Consider the following 20,561-nt stretch of genomic DNA (forward strand, 5'->3'; position numbering starts at 1 on the left):
CAACCCACTACCTTAACTGAGTTGTCCTGAAAAACCAGGACAGATTGAATAGAAAGGGTATAGCCTCTGGCACATATCAGATGTTCCATAAATCTTTGTCCAATTAATGGCCAAATTCTTCTTCTGTGTTCCAGATATTGATGAATGTAAGCCACCCATTAATATATATTGTGGCACAAATGCTGTATGTCAGAATGTCAACGGAGGTTTCCACTGTCTCTGTAATCCTGGATACAAACTCCTCTCAGGGGACACACAATTCCAGAATTCCAATGAAAACACTTGCCAAAGTAAGGAAATTCTTGTCTTCTTGTCTGTCTCCTTTCTTAATTTTCATTGAGTCTAATGCCAGAAAAGATGTTGGGGGGGGGGGTGCGCGCGCATGTGCATTCACACATATGCATGAGGTGAGGCTAGTATGTGTTTCCACTTTCTGGAGGTAAATGGATGATGGAAAGAGGAGAAAAAGGGAAAGAAGGACAAGACAAGAGGACTTTGGAAATGGGGATGACAAGGCGCCAACTGAGACAGGATTCTTTGAATTGCAAAGAAGAGCTAACTCAGGATAACTTAAGCAGAAAAGATGAGTTTATGATAAGAATGCGTGGATATGTCTTGGAACTCAAGAACAAGAATACAGCTGAGCTTCCTAAATGAACTGAAATGGGGACTCCACACTATCAAGACACCCTAGTATCTGAAGCTCCTTGGGTCTACTCCTTTCTTCTTTTTCAGTGCAAACTGGCCTTCTCTGCCTTCTTAGTCCACAGGACAGGAAATATGGCCACCAACACGTCCAAATTTTACCATTGTTAGTGACTCAGTCACCCAAAGAGAGATCAACTGACTCTCTTTGGACCTAATTGTAAATTCTTTGGAAATGTACCAATTAGTCCAGTTTGAGCTGTGTGTTTAGTACAGTTTGAGTTATGTGCCCACCCTTGGATTTGTGTCCAAGAAGCACCATCTTGTATAAGCACTAGCACTTTCATGGAAACCATATAGACAGGGAAATCTATGCACAAGAAATATGGAGATACAGCTGGGAGACGCTCAAAAGAGCACAACCTTACCAGGGAACAAGAATATGAGTTCAAAAGAAAAAAAAGGGACAAACAAGATCCAGACTCTTATAGAGAACAAACCAGCAGTTGCCAGAAGGGAGGTTGAGGGCAGGGGGGAATGGATGGAATAGGTGATGAAGATAAAGAGTACACTTATCCTGATGATCACTGATGATCATGTACAGAAAATGTATGTTCATGTGCAGAAATGTAATGTACAGAATTGTTAAATTACTATATTGGACACCTGAAACTAATATAATGTTGTATGTTAATGACACTGGAATTTTAAAATTAATGAATAAAAATTTTTTAATTTAAAAAAGTGTGAGTTCAGACCTTCTAGATGCAAAGTTAGTCACCTTCCTGTCCACTTCTCCACCCTTTTATTCTCAGTTCCAGCAGTAACTTCCTTTGATGTCTTTTGCAGAAACCACTTCCTCAACAACAACCGAAGGCATGAAGAATGTGAGCAGAAGCCCAGCCCCTGAACCCAGCCAGGTAACAAATGTTTACAAATCCCAAAATTAGCAAGTGGATATGGATACTATATATTATATGTCTACTATACATTGTATATTATATATGTATCATATAGGTGTGATATGTTGTATATATTATATATTACATGTTATGGTATGTGACATACTTTAATAGTTTTATTTATAGGGCAACCCGGGTGGCTTGGTGATTTGGTGCCTGTCTTCAGCCCAGGGTGTGGCCCTGGAGACCCAGGATCAAGTCCCGCAGTGGGCTCCCTGTGTGGAGCCTGCTTCTCCCTCTGTGTCTCTGCCTCTCTCTCTCTGTCTCTCATGAATAAATAAATAATTTTTTTAAAAATAGTTTTATTTATAATATAAATCAATTATACAGTAGTACAATGTTATAAATAATTTATATTATGCATAAATTATGTATAATGTATATTATGTATAACTGTGAAGTATACAAATATATCACATTTATCACTATATGTATATTGCTAAATATCTCATGGTAGAGATAGCATATGTCCACATGGATGTTTGCATGTATGTATATTGCCCCCTACAGATAGGATCTAACCCAGACCAAGAAAGACAGACTAAGTGAAACTATATCAAGGGATGCTGAGGGACACCTGGGTGGCTCAGCGGTTGAGCGTCTGCCTTCAGCTCAGGGCATGATCCTGGAGTCCCAGGATCAAGTTCTGCATTGGGCTCCCGCATGAAGCCTGCTTCTCTCTCTTTTTTTTTTTTTTTTTTTTTTATTGGAGTTCAATTTGCCAACATTTAGCATAACACCCAGTGCTCATCTCGCCAAGTGCCCCCTTCAGTGCCCATCACCCTGCCTGTGTCTCTCATGAATAAATAATTTTTTTTAAAAAAAAGGTATGCTGAACTGCTGCAACAAAGAGACCCAAATATCAAACTGCTTTAAAAAGATGGATCTCTGTTACTTTCTGAGTTAACAGTCCAGGCTGGTGAAAGGATTGTGCTCATGAGGTCATTAAGGGTACTCACATTCTTCACAAACAGCTGCTCCACCATTCCCTGGCATCTTGTACTCGATGCCATGGCCAAAACTGGGTTGTCACAATGTGGCTTTTGTACCAGTGGGTAGAGAGGAAATGAGTCCAGGGCAATTTGTCTGGAGTACAAGGTGAAGAGGGGAGAGTGGAGAAAAGAGATACATCTACTCACTCCATCATATGCTAATGAAATTGTGATAATTTGCTTGGAGATCTCTTAAAGCAACAACCCAGAAGTTGAAGGTATCATGGCCAAAACTAGCTGCAAGGGAAGATGTGACAATGTGGTCTGTAGATGGGGAACATGGTCCAGATAAAATTTGAGGAATTCATTCAATCAGTAAAAGGAAGGGGGAGAGGAATGGTTATTGTAGGCAGTTACAAGAGACAGATCAAGAAAGTGCCTGTTTAAACAGAGAAGCATAGAGGAAAATGGAACAAGATGAAATCAGAGAGGGAGACAAATAAGAGACTCTTAATCATAGGAAACAAACTGAGGGTTGCTGGAGGGAAGGGTGGATGAGGTAACTGGGTGATGGGCATGAAGGAGGGCACTTGACGTAATGAGCACTGGGTGTTGTATGCAACTGATGAATCACTAAATTCTACCTCTGAAACTAATGATACACTATATTTTAATTAATTGAATTTAAATAAATTAAGTTTTAAAAAAAGAAAGAAAGTGCCTATTAGGTAGTAATCACTTCGCACCTGTAAACTGACTCTGAATGTTAACAGAGAACGACCCATGTCTCTAAGAACCTAGAGTCTAGCAGAATGGGCTCATCCCTTCAGTTGAAGTTTTGGGGAACCCTGCATGGAACAAATTGATTGGTGCTATTTTTTCAACAGCTTTTGCTTGCTTCATGTCTCTGTGTCACATTTTGTGAATTCTCACAGTATTTCAAACTTTTTCATTATTGTTATATTAATTATGGTAATCTGTGATCAAAGATTATGACTCACTGAAAGCTCAGGTGATGATTAGCATTTTTTAGCAATAACGTATTTTTTAAGGTTTACACATTGTTTATTTTGATTGATTGATTGGCTGTTTTTATTTTGATTCGTTAGCTAACATAGTGTTATATTAGTTTTAGGTGTACAATATAATGATTCAACACTCCCACACATCATCTGGTGCTAATGGGTGAAATGCACTTGTCGTGATGAGCACTAGGAGATATAACATTTGTACACTTTTGGGCAGCCCTGGTGGCTCAGTGGTTTAGCACAGCCTTCAGCCCAGGGCATGACCTGGAGACCCAGGTTCGTGTCCCACGTCGGGCTCCCTGCATGAGGCCTGCTTCTCCCTCTGCCTGTGTCTCTGCCTCTGTCTCTCTCTGTGTGTCTCTCGTGAATAAATAAATAAAATCTTTTTTTTAAATTTTGTACATTTTTTAGATAGAATGCCGTTGCACACTTAATAGACTACAGTATAGTGTAAACAAAACTTTTATATATACTGGGAAACCAAAAACTTTATTTGAATAGCTTTACCATGATACTTACTTTATTGCGGTGGTCTGAAACCAAACCTGCAATACCTCTGAGGTGTCTGTACCCACAAATCCCCTAGGGAATGTGTTACAGTACAGAGTTGGGTTCAGCCCACCAAGAGACTGCATTCCAAATGGGCTGCCAGGTGATGCTGATGCTGCCAGTCCTTGTTTAAGTACAAGGATACAGGGATTCACATAAAAATTGTCTTCCAAATCACCTATATTACAGTTCTATTACACTTATATTTATAAAACTTCACCTTGGCTCTTCATTCTTCCCACCCTGTGGCTCATCTCTTTGCTTTATTTCATAGATAAATTTCTTGATTTAAAAAGGCCAGTTAGTGGGATGCCTGGGTGGCTCAGCGGTTGAGCATCTGTCTTTGGCCCAGGGTGATCCCAGAGTTCTAGGATCGAGTCCCACATCGGGCTCCCTGCAAGGAGCCTGCTTCTCCCTCTGCCTATGTCTCTGCCTTCTCTCTGTGTCTCTCACAAATATAATAAAATCTTTTTAAAGAATAAAATTAAAATTAAAAGGCCAGTTAGGGGACACCTGGGTGGTGCAGTTGGTTAAGCATCTGTCTTCAGCCAGGTCATGAACCCAGGGTCCTGGGATAGAGCCCCACATCAGGCTCCCTGCTCAGTGGGGAATTTGCTTCTCTCTCTCCTTCTCCCCATCTCCCTGCTTGTGCTTTCCCTTTTTTTCTCTCTTAAAAAAATAAAATATTTGTTAAAAAAAAAAAAAGGCCAGTTAGAATGCCTTTTGAGCTATAACTCTACTTCACATTTTCTCAGCTTTGGCACCATTGATATCTCAGCCTGGGTCACTTTCCTGGGAAGAGGGCTGTCCTGTGGATTATAGGGTATTGAGCAGCAATCCCTGGCCCCCACCCACTAGATACCAGTAGCATCACCTCAATAGTGACAATCCAAATGTCTCCAGACATTACCAAATGTCCCTGGAGGCTCAAAATTACCCTAATGGGGAAACACTGGTTCATTTCTGGCAACCTTACCACTCCTCTGTTGGTAAAAGATGTTCATAATAACTAACTCTCATCTGGTGCTTACCTGGCACAGACACTGTTCTAAAAAGGTAGCATCTCTTAACTCATTTAATCTTCCAAAAAACTCTATGAGATTCTTTTATTGTCCCCATCCTAACATGGGAAACCGAGGCACAGCACATTGAGTGATTTTTCCAAGTTCACACAGCCAGTCAGTGGTGGAGTCAGGATTGAAACTGGGTCCTCTGGCTCCAGAAGCTGCATTCTCATGCTTTCTACTTTCCCTTAGGGTGTGGGATTAATCAGATTGGATTTCTTTTTTTTTTCTTATTCTTTGTATCTTCAAAGCTGCAACGTGTTGTTGAGACATTCAAGTCATTTCTCACTAATTACACCACTCTACCGGGAATGGGAGAGAAGGAAGAAGTTGCATCTTGGGCCACGACTGTTCTCCAAGATGTGGAATCTGAGGCTCTACAAATTGCCTTGAAATTCCCGGAGCAAAAAATCCAGAAAATCCACAACAGTATTATGGGTAAGAAGAGGATATGGCCTGATACACACAGGGGGCTAGTTACAAGCTGGAATCTGGGTTACACAATTAGAAAAATAAATGTCCTGTTTGAATCCACTTATATAGACTTCTAGAAAATGCAAGGTAATCTATGATGCCCCAGGGGCTGGAGGGTGTGGTGGAGGGGGTAGGGAAGCAGGAGTAAAAAAGCATGAGAAAATTTGAGGTGACTGCTGGGAATGAGAGACATGTTCAGTACCTTGATTATGGTGTTGGTTTCACAGGTATATACTATATATATGGGTTCAGTAAGGCTCATCAAATTGTACACTGTATTATGTGCAATTTATTGCACATTCATCACACCTCTGTAGAGCTGTGAAAGAAAGAGAAAAAAAGAGAAAGAGAAAGAGAAGAGAAAGAGAAAGAGAAAGAAGAGAAAGAGAGAGAGAAGATTGCCAAAGGTTTCCAATCCTGAGTCTGGGATTTTTGCTTAAAAGTAGTCTTGTTTTGTTTTGTTTTTTTTAATCCAATGCCTAATACCTACGGGCACATGTCATAATGATGCTACTTGTTCCATCCCAGAAGGAATATCTTACTACACACTTTTTAAAGATTTTATTTATTTATTCATGAGCAACTCAGCGAGAGAGGCAGAGACACAGGCAGAGGGAGAAGCAGGCTCCATGCAGGCAGCCTGATGTGGGACTCGATCCCAGGTCCCCAGGATCACGCCTCCCGACCGAAGGCAGGCGCCAAACCGCTGAGGTACCCAGGCTGCCCACTACATATCTTTTAAATAAAAATACTTTCATCATACTTGTCATACATATTCGTAATGTAGCCACCTGAGGAGATGATATGTTAAATAGCTTGACCGTAGTAATCATTTCTCTATTTTAAAAAATAAGAATAAATAGGGCAGCCCCCGAGGCGCAGCGGTTTGGTGCTGCCTGCAGCCTGGGGTGTGATCCTGGAGACCCCGGATCGAGTCCCACATTGGGCTTCCTGCATGGAGCCTGCTTCTCCCTCTGTGTCTCTGCTTCTCTCTCTCTCTCTGCGTCTCTATGAATAAATAAACAAAATCTTTAAAAAAAAATAAGAATAAATAAAATATCATAGCAAAGCCAAGTATTAAATTTTTTTTTAAATAGGAAAAAACATATAAACAAAACTAAGTTTAGACTAGCCAAATCTGCTGTCTTCCAATCTTATAACCACATAGGTGCATGTCTGAGGAAGATGCATATTTGCTGTGTATGTGACATTGTAACATACGGTTTTCACTCATTACATCACTAACATCTTTCCATGTAAATTATATACATCCTCGTTACCTACATTATTGTCTTCAATGGTTTATCAAATTGCATTGTATATAATTTATTTACATTGTATTTATTCCCTATTCTGGGAAATGTGGGGTTTTGCCAAACCCTGTGAAAAAAGACCATTGAAAATCTGTCATGCATATTTGTTTGGTATTTTCTTAGGATAAATTCATAGAATAAGAATTGTTAGGTCAAGGAGAAAAGACACATTTTATATAGACTCTGATACACATCACCATATTCTCTTCCAGAAATACCGTTTGCTGTGTTTTATTCTGCCCGAAGATATCTAAGGATTTATGTATGACTAACTAACCATTTTGTTTTACCAATTTGCAAGATAAGATAGTTTATGCTCTATAAAAATAATAATAACTTTTTAAATATAAAACAAAATCTAGTGCCTAACCTTCTTAGGAAACTGGAATTGAGACTCATTCATTAATTTATTCATTCATTCATTTTATTCATGCATTCATTTCATTCAAAATTAAGCTATTCTTCAGATTACAGTAGCTCTCAGCATTCCTGACTTGGCCAGGTCCCAACTGATGGGGGAGACCAGTGCCTTCATTTCACTGGGTTTCATTCCCCTCATCTGTGAACGGGGAGACACAGGAGGAACCCGACTGTACCCGTCACCTAGTTTCAACAATTTCAAACCCAGAGCCAGCCTCTGGCCATCTGCTAATATTTAAGTTAAATATTTTCATTAGTTTGTTTCTTGATGGCAATTCCCCTGTGACTTCATTATCATGGAAGCATGGTTCCCCATTATAGAGACAAGCCATCAATTATTGAATCAATTCCTCCTGTTGAACATTTGGGTCATTTCCTATTTTTCACACTATCATCTATGCTGTTGTGAACTTCCTTGTAGCTAAATCTATCCTCCCGCCCATGATTATTTTCTGAGAATAAATTTCTAGAAACAAAGTTGTTGCCAGAAAGATGGTTGCTAGAGGGGGTGCCATAGTGGCTCAGTCAGTTAGGCCTACAATTCTTGATTTCAGCTCAGGTCATGATCTCAGACTTGTGAGATCAAGCCCCACATCAAGTTCCACGCTGAGCATGGACCTGCTTAAGGTTATCTCCCTCTCCCTCTGCCCCTCCACCTGCTCATGCTCTCTCTCTAGATAAGTAAATAAATAAAATCTTTTTTTAAAAAAAACAAAGATGGTTACTAAAGAATGTTAGTTAACAACTTGTATTCCAGGAGTTAAGGTTTTACTTAATTTCTGAATTTCAGTTTCCTCGTTTGGATAAGGGTCCCTCTCTGGGTTATAAGACAATGTACAGTACCTGGCACATCCTAGACATTCAGTAAACGTAACTTGTTTATGTTGCTATACATGTTTTTAAAGCTTATATTAAAGGTAAACGTGCCTGTTGCTTTTCTCACCAGCTATTGAAACTCGAGTTGTTACAGACAATTGCTCTGAAGAACAGATCTTCAGCTTGAACACCCACATGAACTCAGTAGATATCCACTGTGATGACATCGTGCAGGAAAACATACAAGGTACACATGGTGGCTCTATTCAGAACCTCTAAGACACATAGATCAGTATCATACATTGATACTGATAATGAGAGTCCCCAACAAGCTCCTTCCTAATGAGTTTGTTATCCTAAGACTGTGTCAACTGAGTCTTTTCCTTAGGGAAAAAAAACTCCCCAAAGTGGAGGCTTTCTAGTCTTCAGCATGGAAGATACTTCTTTCCAATTTGGGGGCTGTTCTGTCCAGGTCTCAGTTGGGGTTCATGGAAATGCAGTCCCTGAGAGAAGTGTAAGTTTATTTGGGAGGTAATTCCAGGAAGCATCAGTAGGTGTATCTGTCAGACTTCTCCAGAGAAACAGAAATCAATCTGGTGTGGGGGGTGGAGGATGGAGAGAAAGAGAAACAGAGATGGAGATTTTAATAAATTATCTCCTGCAAAAAAAAAAAAAAAAAAAGAAAGAAAGAAAGAAAAAGAAAAAGAAAAAGAAAGAAAGAAATTAGCTCCTGCAGGGACACTCAGATGGTTAAGCATCTGCCTTCAGCTCAGGTCATGATCTCTGGGTCCTGGAATCGAGCCCCACATCAGGCTCCAAACTCAATGGGGAGTCTGCTTCTCCCTCTCCCTCTGCCTCTCCCCCTGCTTGTGCTCTGTCTGTCTGTCTCTCTCTCTCTCTCTCAAATGGATAAATTAAAGATCTTTAAAAAAAAAAAAAAATGAGGGATCCCTGGGTGGCGCAGCGGTTTAGCGCCTGTCTTTGGCCCAGGGCGTGATCCTGGAGACCCGGGATCGAATCCCACATCGGGCTTCCAGTGCATGGAGCCTGTTTCTCCCTCTGCCTATGTCTCTGCCTCTCTCTCTCTCTCTCTGTGACTATCATAAATAAATAAAAATAAAAAAAAAAGATTTAAAAAAAAATGAAAGAAAGAAATTAGCTCCTGTGTTTGTGGAAGGTAGTAAGTCTAAAATCTAGCCAGTAGGCTGGAGATCCAAGGAAGAGTTGATGTTGTAGCTGCAGATCAAAGACAGGCTAGAGGCAGAATTAGCTTTTATTTGGGAGAACTCAGCCTTTTTCATGAGGCCTTCAAGTGATTGGAAGAGGCCCACTCACGTGGAGAGTGGGTGTAACGGAGAGTAATCAGTTTTACTCAAAGCCATTGATTTAAATGTTCTTCTTATCTAAAAAATTCCTTTACAGCAACACCCAGACTCATGTTTGACCCAATATCTGAATAGCATGACCTAACCACATTGACACATAAAAGCAACCATTCCAGTAGGGAAGAGAGGAAATGAAACAGAGAAGAGAGGAGAGCCAATACAGATATTATTATGGTAGTGAGCAGGTCACTGCTGGTGGTAACTGTGATTCAGTCTGCTGAGGTCTCCCATTCAAGGAGAGAGAGCTTCTCTGACCCATCAGTGGTTGAGGGCCCTTCTACAGGGGTTAACTCCCAGGCCCTGCCACTCTGCCTGTGTACAAATCCAACACATTTACTGCTCCCAGGAATGCTCCTAGGCAGAGAGTTGCAGTTGCTTGCAGTAGAATATCAGCATATAAGGAACACAAGAGTGCCAAGGGAATAAAGTCAGGGTGCCTACAACATTTGCTACAGCCTGTGTTCAAAGGAATGGATTGTTACTATCAATTGTTCCACTGTTGCCAGACTTTCTGACTTTTCAAAAGAAACCAAAAATTTAGTTGTTTGCGTAAATACCTTCCGTTTTTAAATTTGGTCTTACGATAGCTGCCATATTGTTATAACTATTAAGGCATGATAAATGAGGTCTTATAATCCAATCCTGTAAACGTGGGATACAGCAGATCTATACCATCAGTGAAAGTCCCTGAGTAAAGGCAACAGAACGTGGACAACTAAACACGTGCTGAACTGAGGAAGTGTCATGAAACAATTGGTTCCTATCACTTCCTCTCCTCCCCCGAGAAGATAAGAACTTGAACTTGCCTCATTTGAGAATGGGCTAGGTGGAGGATGGAAGCCAACCTCCAACCACACAAGTTCACACTTGCCTTGTTACCAAAAGTTTTTTCTGAAACTCACAACTTGTAGAGATTGTGCAAGACTTCACATTGTGGGCCAAACAAAACACATCCACAGCCTGGCTTGCTCTTCAGTCACATTATGGGGCTACTGGGGATTAGGATTTCACATATGAGTTCAGAGAGGACACAACTCAACCCATATGCACTGCCTATGCTGACTTGTTTTAAGAAAGTTACAGACATCATAATGTGATTACATGTGCCTGAAGAGGCACCTGGCACAGAAGTGCCCAATGAAGGACTATTTACCCTCCCCCACCATGGGCCCTATAGTCTCACTTCCAAGCATTTGCATTGGCTGTTCCTCTGCTAGGAATGCCAACCACCACACCATTGGGTGAACTATTACTCTTCAACACGGTTCAGCCTTCACCTCCTCCCAGGACTGCTCACTCCTACCATAGCACCAGAGTCAGGCCCTCCCTCCTCTACACTCCCCCAGGCCCTTGAACCTACATTATCCTGGATCTAACATGTTGCATTGTCTTGATTGCCATACTTTGTCTCCCCCACCATGCTGGAATCCCCATAAGGATGGCAATCATGAATTATGTCTCTCTAGAGTCACCATTATGGGTTCATTACCTACAGAACAGTGATGAAGATTCACTGAATTAAATTCACATTTAGGTGGAGGTCTCAACATTCCTAATGAAAGAAAGGAATCCATCGACCAAGGTGTGACAAACTCAAAGAGGGATGTTTCTCTATCATTCACATCCTATCTAGGGCAGGAACCTTCTTTGTCATGTGGGCCATCCTGTGCTATGTAGGATGTTGAGCAGCATCCCTGGCCCTTATTCACTAGACACCAGAAGTGCACACTCAACGTGACAACCAAAAATGCCTCCAGATATTGCCCAGTGTCCCCAGAGGGCAGAATGGAGCCCCCCACCCACCCACCTCCAGTTAAGAACTGTTCATGTAGAGCACCCTTATAATTGACCTTCAAACAGTAACAACTTTAAGACTGAAAGGAAGTGCTATCGAATTGTACCCAGACACCCACCAGAGGTGAACCAAGACTGTCCTAGGTAACCCAAGATATTAACCCATGACATATAATCCATATAACCCATGACACCTCTTCTCTGTAAAACATCTCAGAGAACAAAACCCAGGTCATGGAGGTTGACTGTGGACACCTACAGCCACTCTTCTCTTTTCTGCTTGTGATTTTGCTCTTAGCCAGAATATTTCAGCCCAGAAATAAGCTATTTCTAAGTACGAGAGCAGATGGACATATCACCTGCCCATCTTTTCCAACCACCCACCATTGTTTCATTTTGACAAATGGAAACTGTCATTAACTTGGAGAAACAGAAATGAATTGCTTCTGATCCATCAGACAAGACCACAGAAGCCTGATTAGAGAAACCTACCAAGGAATTTATTCCAATAGGATGGGCTGCATAGGCTAGACAGTGATAAAACTGGGATTTTAATCTAGAAACCTATTAACCTATTTCCTGTCCCTACAATCCTAACTGCTTCACATATATGGCCTCTGTAGTATGGACTTGTTGGCAGCTACAAAGAACAAAGAAAACTTATTGATGCGAGAATATGGTCATAACATCTTATAATCCAATAACCCATACTATAGCCCTATAACCCACATATTCAAACTAACTACAAATATACATATTTCTGGAGGCTAGAAGCTTGAGATCAAGGCATTGGTAGAGTTAGTTTCTTCCAAGGTCTCTCTCCTTGACAGATGGCCATCTTCTCCCTGTGTCTTCACATGGGACAGGTACACATCGCTGATCTCTCTTCATGTGTCCACATTTCTTCTTTACTCTTTTTTTTTTCAAGATTTTATTTATTTATTTAATTTATTTATTCATGAGAGACACAGAGAGAAAGAGGCAGAGACACAGGCAGAGGGAGAAACAGGCTCCAGACAGAGAGTCTGATGTGGGACTCGATCCCAGGTCTCCAGGATCATGCCCTGGGCTGAAGGCAACTGGTTTAGCACTTGTTAAACCACTGAGCCACCCAGGCATCCCTCTTCTTTACTCTTCAATGCAGGTCAACTTTCACCTCCTTCATAAGGCCTCCCAGGACTGCCCACTTCCATCATAGCAACAAAGTCAGGCCCTTTCTCCTCTGGCCCTATTAAAGGCCCTGTCTTCAAACACAGTCACATTCTCAAGTTCTGTGAGTTAGGACTTGATTTGGGGCGGATACAATTTGGCATATAACAATATCCTACTGATATATGTCATGTTAATGTTCCTCTAATATATGATAAAATTATAAATACATGATATAAATATATCCCATATGCATATATTTTAGTCTATTGAAGTATGTTGACCTGGGACAGCCTGGGTGGCTCAGTTAGTTGAGCGTCCAACTCTTGATTTCAGCCCAGATCAGGATCTCAGGATTGTGAGATAGAGCCTTGTTTTGGGCTCTGAGCTGGGTGTGGAGCCTGCTTAAGATTCTCTCTCCCCCTCCTTCTGCCCACTCTCCTAAATAAAAATAATGATAAAGTATGTTAAATTACAGCATTCCTTTGCTTGACATCTTTCAACGGCTTTCCACTTGCAAAAGTCCTCCTCAAGGCTTATAAGGCCCTGCAGGATCTGCCCCCATCACATCCCCGGCCCTCACCTCTTCTCACTCTAGCGTGCACACACACACACAGACACACACACACACACACACATACCACCCTTCAGCCACACTAGCCTCCTCCCTGTTCCCTAAACCAGCTGGGCACATTCATGTCTCTGGAACTTTGTCCCTGTTATTTCAGATCTACCTAGAGTAGAGCACTCTTCTGTTGGATACCCACGTGGCCTTCCCTCCCTTCACTCTGCTATCTGAAATCTGTCTGAAATAGCATCCGACAAGTCCCTCTGTCCCCTAACCTCACTTAATTTTCTCCCTAGGACTGATTGTTCTCTGACATATACTTTTACTGATTTATTTATATTTGTTTGTCTCTCTCCTGCATCAGAAAGTAAGATCTATAAGAGCAGAAATGGCTCCTTTGTCCCTCACTGTATACCCAGAATAGTGTCTGGACCAGAGCAGGCATTCCATAAAAAAAAAAAAAAAAAAAAAAAAAAAAATTGAATAAATAAATAGATAGAAGTATTAGCATATTATGATTTCTATATACATTTTTTATTTCTGGATCTAGTTTACGTATATAACATATGGGAGGAGATGATTACATTCATAATACATACAAAGGGATAGACATACATGTAACCTGTTAATGGATTTCCTTGAGTCCAGTCTCAACATTATGCTTCATCTGAAAGGAATGCAAAACCACTTCTAAAACTCTTGAAAAATAAGTCTGCCTTTCCGGAAGTCTCTTCAGGAGGCAGCAGAGGAAGTGGAATGACATCATGGAAGACTTACCTAACTCCCTAAGCTTCCTCTTCACCACTGACCTTCCTCTCCTCCCCCCTGAAAATTCCATCTGCCTCTTCTTGGCCCTTCTCCCATTTGACTTTACAGCATTTTCTCCTAAGGCTACAGTCATGTTCTTTCTTACGCAAATCAGCTTAACCTCTCTTGGTTTGTCCGGTTCTCCTCTTACCCCAAGTTTTATCCCATTCAATATAACAAAAGGGTTCAAGGCCACAAACACAATGTGTGTCTCAGAAATGAGAAAGGGAGAGACAGTGAGAATCTCTAATTTGACCCTTGGGCAGCCCCGGTGGTGCAGTGGTTTAGCACCGCCTGCAGCCTGGGGTGTGATCCTAGAGACCCAGGATCGAGTCCCACATCGGGCTTCCTGCATGGAGCCTGCTTCTCCCTCTGCCTGTGTCTCTGCCTCTCTCTTTGCTCTCTCTGAATGAATAAATAAATAAATCTTTAAAAATAATAATAATAACTTGACCCTCACTGGCAGCCCCAGTGGCGCAACGGTTTAGCGCCGCCTGCAGCCCGGGGCGTGATCCTGGAGACCCTGGATCAAGTCCCATGTCGAGCTCTCTGCATGGTGCCTGCTTCTCTCTGGGCCTGTGTCTCTGCCTGTCTCTGTCTCAATGAATAGATAAATAAAGTCTTTTAAAAATAATAATAATAATTTGACCCTCACATAGGTGAATATGCACATCCATATATACCTGTGTGTATGTATAGGTGTGTGAGGATGGTAGGTGTGGGGAAGAATGGTGGCACTATTAAAGACCTCCATTTTTCTGTTTTCTCAGGTCCCAGTGCAATTGCCTTTATTTCTTATTCTTCTCTTGGAAACATCACAAATGAAACGTTTTTTGAAGAGGCAAATGAGAAAGAGCAGGTTTACCTGAACTCTCAGGTAGTGAGTGCTGCTATTAGATCCCCAAGGAATACATCGCTCTCCAAGTCTGTGATTCTGAGTTTTCAGCAGATGAAGGTGGGTCAGAGCTGCCACTTGAACGTGCTTAGTTTTCTTGGAGATAGACTGAACAAAGTGTATACGCTCCCCAGTCAGTGCCTCTGGACTGTGCTGTCCAGTACGGTAGCCAGGAACCTCGTGTAGCAATTGAGCATTTGAAACGTGGTGTATCTGAATTGAGATTTTGAAGACTTAGTATTTCTGGATTTAGACTTGATATTTCCAGATTTTGAAGCCCTCATAAGAAAAAAAAAAAAGCATGTAAAATATCTCATTAATAATTTTTAAGGGGCTCCTGGGTACACACCTCTTGATCTCAGGGTTGTGGGTTCGAGCCCCATGTCAGGTGTAGAGATTACTTAAATAAAATAAAATCTTTTTTGGGTGCCCAGTTGGTTCAGTCAGTTAAGCATCTGCCTTCAGCTCAGGTCATGATCACAGGGTCCTGGGATCAAGCCCCACATCAGGTTCTCTGTTCAGCAAGGAGTCTGCTTCTCTTGCTCTTTAGCCCCTACCCCCCTGCTCACTTGCTTGCTCTCTCTTTCTCTCTCTCTCTCTCTCGTGCTCTGTTTCTCTCTCTTTTTCTCTCAAATAAATAAAATCTTTGCGAAAATAAAATCTTTTTTTAAAAATAATTTTTATATCAATTGCATATATTGATATATAGACATACTAAAAGATACTGTTTTGAATATAGGGGGTTAAATAAAATATATTATTAAAATTAATTTGAACTGTTTATTTAGTTTTTTAATGTGGCTAGCAGAAAATTTCAAATTACACAAGTAGTTCACATGATATTTCTCTTGGGCAGCATAATTCTAGTGCATGGGATTATTTTAGTTGAAGTTACCTCCAAATTTATGCCTGTGAAATTTGAACTGAGACATTATATTCATTCCTACATAAAAGCCTGGCATTAATTATTAACACTACATAACTTGATTGGAAAAAAAATTTTTCTTTAATCCATTCTCCTTTCCCCTTCTCTGCCCAAACTCTTAAAGGCAGGAGGGTCAGTAGCCAGACACAGACATAATAAAATTAATCTGTTCCCTCACATTTCAGCTCTTTCATGAAAGTAAGAGTTGAAAGAAATCCTGCCATTTGCAACAACATTGATGAATTTTGATGGCATTATGCTAAGTAAAATAAGACAGAGAAAGAGATACTGTATGGTCTTACTTATATGTAGAATCTTAAAAAGCCAAAATCACAGATACAGAAAATGTGTTTTTGGTTACCAAGGGTGAGGGATGGGAGAAATAAGTGCAGGAGACCAAAGGTACAAACTTCCAGTCACAAGTAGAATAAGTTCTAGTGATATAATGTACAGCATGGTGGCTCTGGTTGACAATACTACATTGCATACTTGAAAATTGCTAAGAGAGTAGATTTTAAGTTCTTGCCACAAAATAAGAACCATAACTACATGAGGTTATGGGTATTAATTAACTGTTTTGCAATATATGCATATGTCAAAAACTTGTGTTGTCTACCTTACACTTACATGGTTTATATGTCAGTTGTATCTCAATAAAGCTGGGAAAAATAAATAAAATTATTTTTTAATTTTAAAGAAAATAAGAATGGGAGGAATGGGAAATGTAGGTTTTCTCTATTTGATGCATAAAACTGAAGTATGAAACTTTTCATATATGGCATGGGGGACTAGGAGTGGTGCAAGAAATCTGGAGATGGTCTTGTGGATTATCAGAGGAGATACAGCCCTCCAACAGGAGAGGCTGACTTCTCTCCTTGGCCCCATGAAGTGTTGCTCTGGAAACCCTTAGGACAAAAAGAAGAGGTTGAAGGATAATTCTATTCTCTCTCTCCCTCTCTCTCTCTCCATTTCTTTCCTAAGCTTCCCCTTTCCTTGCATGAGCAGTTTTTGTGTTGTAAGGGGTGAGGGACAGAATTGGTGTGAAGAAATCAGGGAAATTTGCTTTAGAGAGTGTTTAGGAAAAAACTCTGTATGAGTCACAGACCTTCTTTTATTTTTTATTTTATTTTTGTCTGACTTCCACAGTGGGGGATAAAGCCCTGAAACCAATGACATCCTATAAAATTCTGGCTCCCAAAGAGCCATGATCTTGTTTTATGGTACCCTAACAGAGCTGGGACTATGGGAGCAGGTGTCCTGGCTGGCAGCCATCGTCTTCACTTAAAATAGAAATCATCTGAGTCACTTCTAAGCCGTGTGTCTCTTTGATGGCCACCCCAGTGTAGACTGACACTCTAAGGGTTGTCCCTCCTGAGGAAGAACATAATAAGCCCCTTCTACTTTCAGATGAAGACCAGTAGCGAAAAGGCCATCTGCGTGTACTGGAAAAGCACAGGGGAGCACAGCCAGTGGTCCAGAGATGGCTGTTTCCTGATACAAGCGAATGAAAGTCACACCATATGCAACTGCACCCACCTGTCCAGTTTTGCTGTCCTCATGGCCTTAACCAAACAGGTACAATGAATACATTTAATTCCTCCAGCTAATTAAGTATGAGCTCCTACTAGATATGTACTCTTTTAAAAATGGGGGAAAAACACAAGTGACCAGAGTGAGTGAGTGCTGAAAGCATGCTGCTTTACATAGAAAGATAGCATTTGAGCTACAATCTGAATATTGAGACAGTAGTGCTGCAACAGAGGTGAACCTTGAAAACAACACACTGAATGAAATAAGTCAGACACAGGAGCACCTAGGTAGCTCAGTGGTTGAGCGTCTGCCTTTGGCTCAGGTCGTGATTCCAGGGTCCTAGGATCAAGTCCCACATTGGGCTCCCTGCAAGAAGATGGCTTCTCCCTCTGCCTATGTCTCTGCCTCTCTCTTTGCATCTCTTATGAATAAATAAATTAAAAATCTTTTTTTAAAAAAAGGAGAAGAAGAAGAAGTCAGACACAAAGGGCTACCCGTTGTATGATTCCACTTATATGAAATGTCAAAATAAGCAAACCCAGAGACTCAGAAAGTAGATTACTGCTTGCCAGGGGCTGGGGGCAGAAGAAATGGGGTAAATGCTTAATGGACATGGGATTGTAATTTGGAGTGATGAAGATGTTTTGGTGTTAGACACAAGTGGTGGTTGCACAGTATTGTGAATGTACCAAATGCCACTGAATTGTATACTTTAAAAAGGTTAATTTTATATTGTTTGGATTTTACCTCAATGGCGGGGGGTAAAATGTCTCAGCTTTTCACTGCATGTGTATCTTTGGGGTAAATCCCCAGTAGGAGCACTGGGTGTTATATGTAAGTAATGAATCACTTAATTCTACCCCAGAAATTAATATTGCACTGAATGTCAACTAACTAGAATTTGAAAAGAAAAAAAAAAAAAGCAGTGTTGCTTTTCTGGGATGAAGTATAGAAAATCCCATGAGACACCTGCACCCCGATGTTTATAGCAGCAATGTCCACAATAGCCAAACTGTGGAAGGAGCCTCAGTGTCCATCGAAAGATGAATGGATAAAGAAGATGTGGTCTATGTATACAATGAATATTACTCAGCCATTAGAAACAACAAATACCCACCATTTGCTTCGACGTGGAGGGACCTGGAGGGTATTATGCTCAGTGAAATAAGTCAATCGGAGAAGGACAAACATTATATGGTCTCATTCATTTGGGGAATATAAAAAAATAGTGAAAGGGAATAAAGGGAAAAGGAGGAAAAAATGACTGGGAAATATCAGAAAGGGAGACAGAACATGAGAGACTCCTAACTCTGGGAAACTAACTAAGGGTGGTGGAAGGGGAGGTGGGCGGGGGGTGGGGGTGACTGGGTGACGGGCACTGAGGGGGCAATTGATGGAATGAGCACTGGGTGTTATGCCATATGTTGGCAAATTGAACCACAATAAAAAAATTTAAAATAAAAGAAAAATTGAAACAATAAAAAGAAAAAAGAAAAGAAAAAAAGAAAAGAAAAGAAAAGAAAAAAAAGAAAAGAAAAGAAAGAAAGAAAAGAAAAGAAAAGAAAAGAAAAGAAAAGAAAAGAAAAGAAAAGAAAAGAAAAGAAAAGAAAAGAAAAGAAAATCCCATGTGGGATCCTCCAGAGTAACAAAGAAGCAACATACTCCAGAGAGTGTAGCTACCAGATGGTGAAGCTTCTGTTACCATGGGTTTCTGAGTGACTGTGTGGAACAGAGTATATTTCCATCTGTACCAAGTTTAAAAACAGACACAACTAAACCATATTCTCAGGGGTTGCATACTTAAGTGGTAAAACTATAAAGATAAGCAGGAATTGCTTATCATAAAAGGATCATGGTTACCTCTGGAAGAGAAGGTGTTTTGCAATTAGAAAGAGCTTCTGGGATAATCTCTACAGACTAATGATTTCACCAACCATTTAATAATTTTTAATCATGTGATACATGTATGTGTATGCTCTTTTCTGTATGTGTGTTCTATTTCACAATTTTTTAAGGTTAAAAAGGCAAAGGAATGAGGTACCTGGGTGGCTCAATTGGTTAAGCGGCTGCCTTTGCCTCGGGTCATGATCCGGGGGTCCTGGGATCGAGCCCTACATGAGGCTCCCTGCTCAATGAGGAGCCTGCTTCTCTCTCTGCCTGTTGCTCCCCCTGCTTGCTCTCTCTCTCTCTCTCTCTCATATGCTTTCTCTCTCTCAAGTAAATAAAATATTTTTTTAAAAGTAAATGATTAAAAAGTTCTATAAAGTGACATTGAAACAAGTGAAAATCCCCATATCATTGTAAGAGATGGCAACTGTCATTTCCTACTGATGGGTCTTACTAAGTCTGTGTGGCTCATCAGATTCCTGGCTCCTGTCTTTAAGGAGATGAGCCATCAAGAGCTGAATTATACAGATGTCTTAGTTTGAGATCTCCTGCAAGCAGATTCTGAGACAAAAATTTGAGGGCAAGTAGTTTCTCTGGGAGATAACTCCAAGACACATGAGTAGAACAATAAGGAAATAAGATAGAAAAAAAGAAGGCATCCAGTAAAGGTTGTGTTAAAGAGAAAGTTACTCCATGGACAACTAAGATTCAATCCCATTGAGTATTTCTGGGAGATATCCTAGAACATGCATTTCAGACCCTTCCCACATAAAGATGAGGGAGTTGAGGTATTTATCCATCAATGCTGTAACTTTTATTGCTTGAGGGCAGCTTTCAAGGAGCATTGACATCCTGGTACTGACTCCTGGTATGTCCAAACAGGAGAAATACTCTCAGGTAGGGTCCCTGGATTTCATAGAAAGCAGCCAAAGGACAGGTACCAATGAGTGTGAAGAGGTTAATACCCTCTGTTACACAGGATTTCTTATACCTCTTGGTGGCAAGACTTAGCCTAGCATATTCATTCATTTCAATGTGAATCTGACATACAACATAAGCCTATAGTTAAAACGGTATAGTGCACTTAAAAACTTAAGAGAATACATCTCATAAAAGAAAGCAAGAGGACACAAGATCTTAGAAGTGATGGATATATTTATTACTTTGATTGTGATGATGGCATCATATATATGTGCCTATGTCTAAAAGCATCAAAATGGGGATGCCTGGGTGGCTCAGCAGTTGAGCGTCTGCCTTCAGCCCAGGGTATGATCCTGGAGTCCCGGAATCAAGTCCTGCATCAGGCTCCCTGCATGGAGCTTGCTTCTCCCTCTGCCTGTGTCTCTGCCTCTATCTCTCTGTGTCTCTCATGAATAAATAAATAAAACCTTTTTAAAAACTAAATAAATAAAATAAAA

The 20,561-nt window shown here is 40.7% G+C and overlaps 1 protein-coding gene across 5 annotated transcripts in view; it reads left to right on the forward strand.

The window, feature by feature from the left end:
- The window catches only part of ADGRE3 (adhesion G protein-coupled receptor E3), a 40,130-nt gene that overhangs the window by 11,708 nt on the left and 7,861 nt on the right, over positions 1-20,561 (forward strand). For all 5 annotated transcript variants that reach the window (XM_077859627.1, XM_077859626.1, XM_077859628.1 and 2 more), the window contains exons 4-9: positions 135-290; positions 1,495-1,565; positions 5,432-5,618; positions 8,334-8,450; positions 14,677-14,861; positions 17,134-17,301. In XM_077859627.1, coding sequence (XP_077715753.1) covers positions 135-290; positions 1,495-1,565; positions 5,432-5,618; positions 8,334-8,450; positions 14,677-14,861; positions 17,134-17,301 — 884 coding nt within the window. The remainder of the gene's footprint in view (positions 1-134; positions 291-1,494; positions 1,566-5,431; positions 5,619-8,333; positions 8,451-14,676; positions 14,862-17,133; positions 17,302-20,561) is intronic.

Source organism: Canis aureus, chromosome 19, assembly GCF_053574225.1.
Source record: "Canis aureus isolate CA01 chromosome 19, VMU_Caureus_v.1.0, whole genome shotgun sequence".
NCBI lineage: Eukaryota > Metazoa > Chordata > Mammalia > Carnivora > Canidae > Canis > Canis aureus.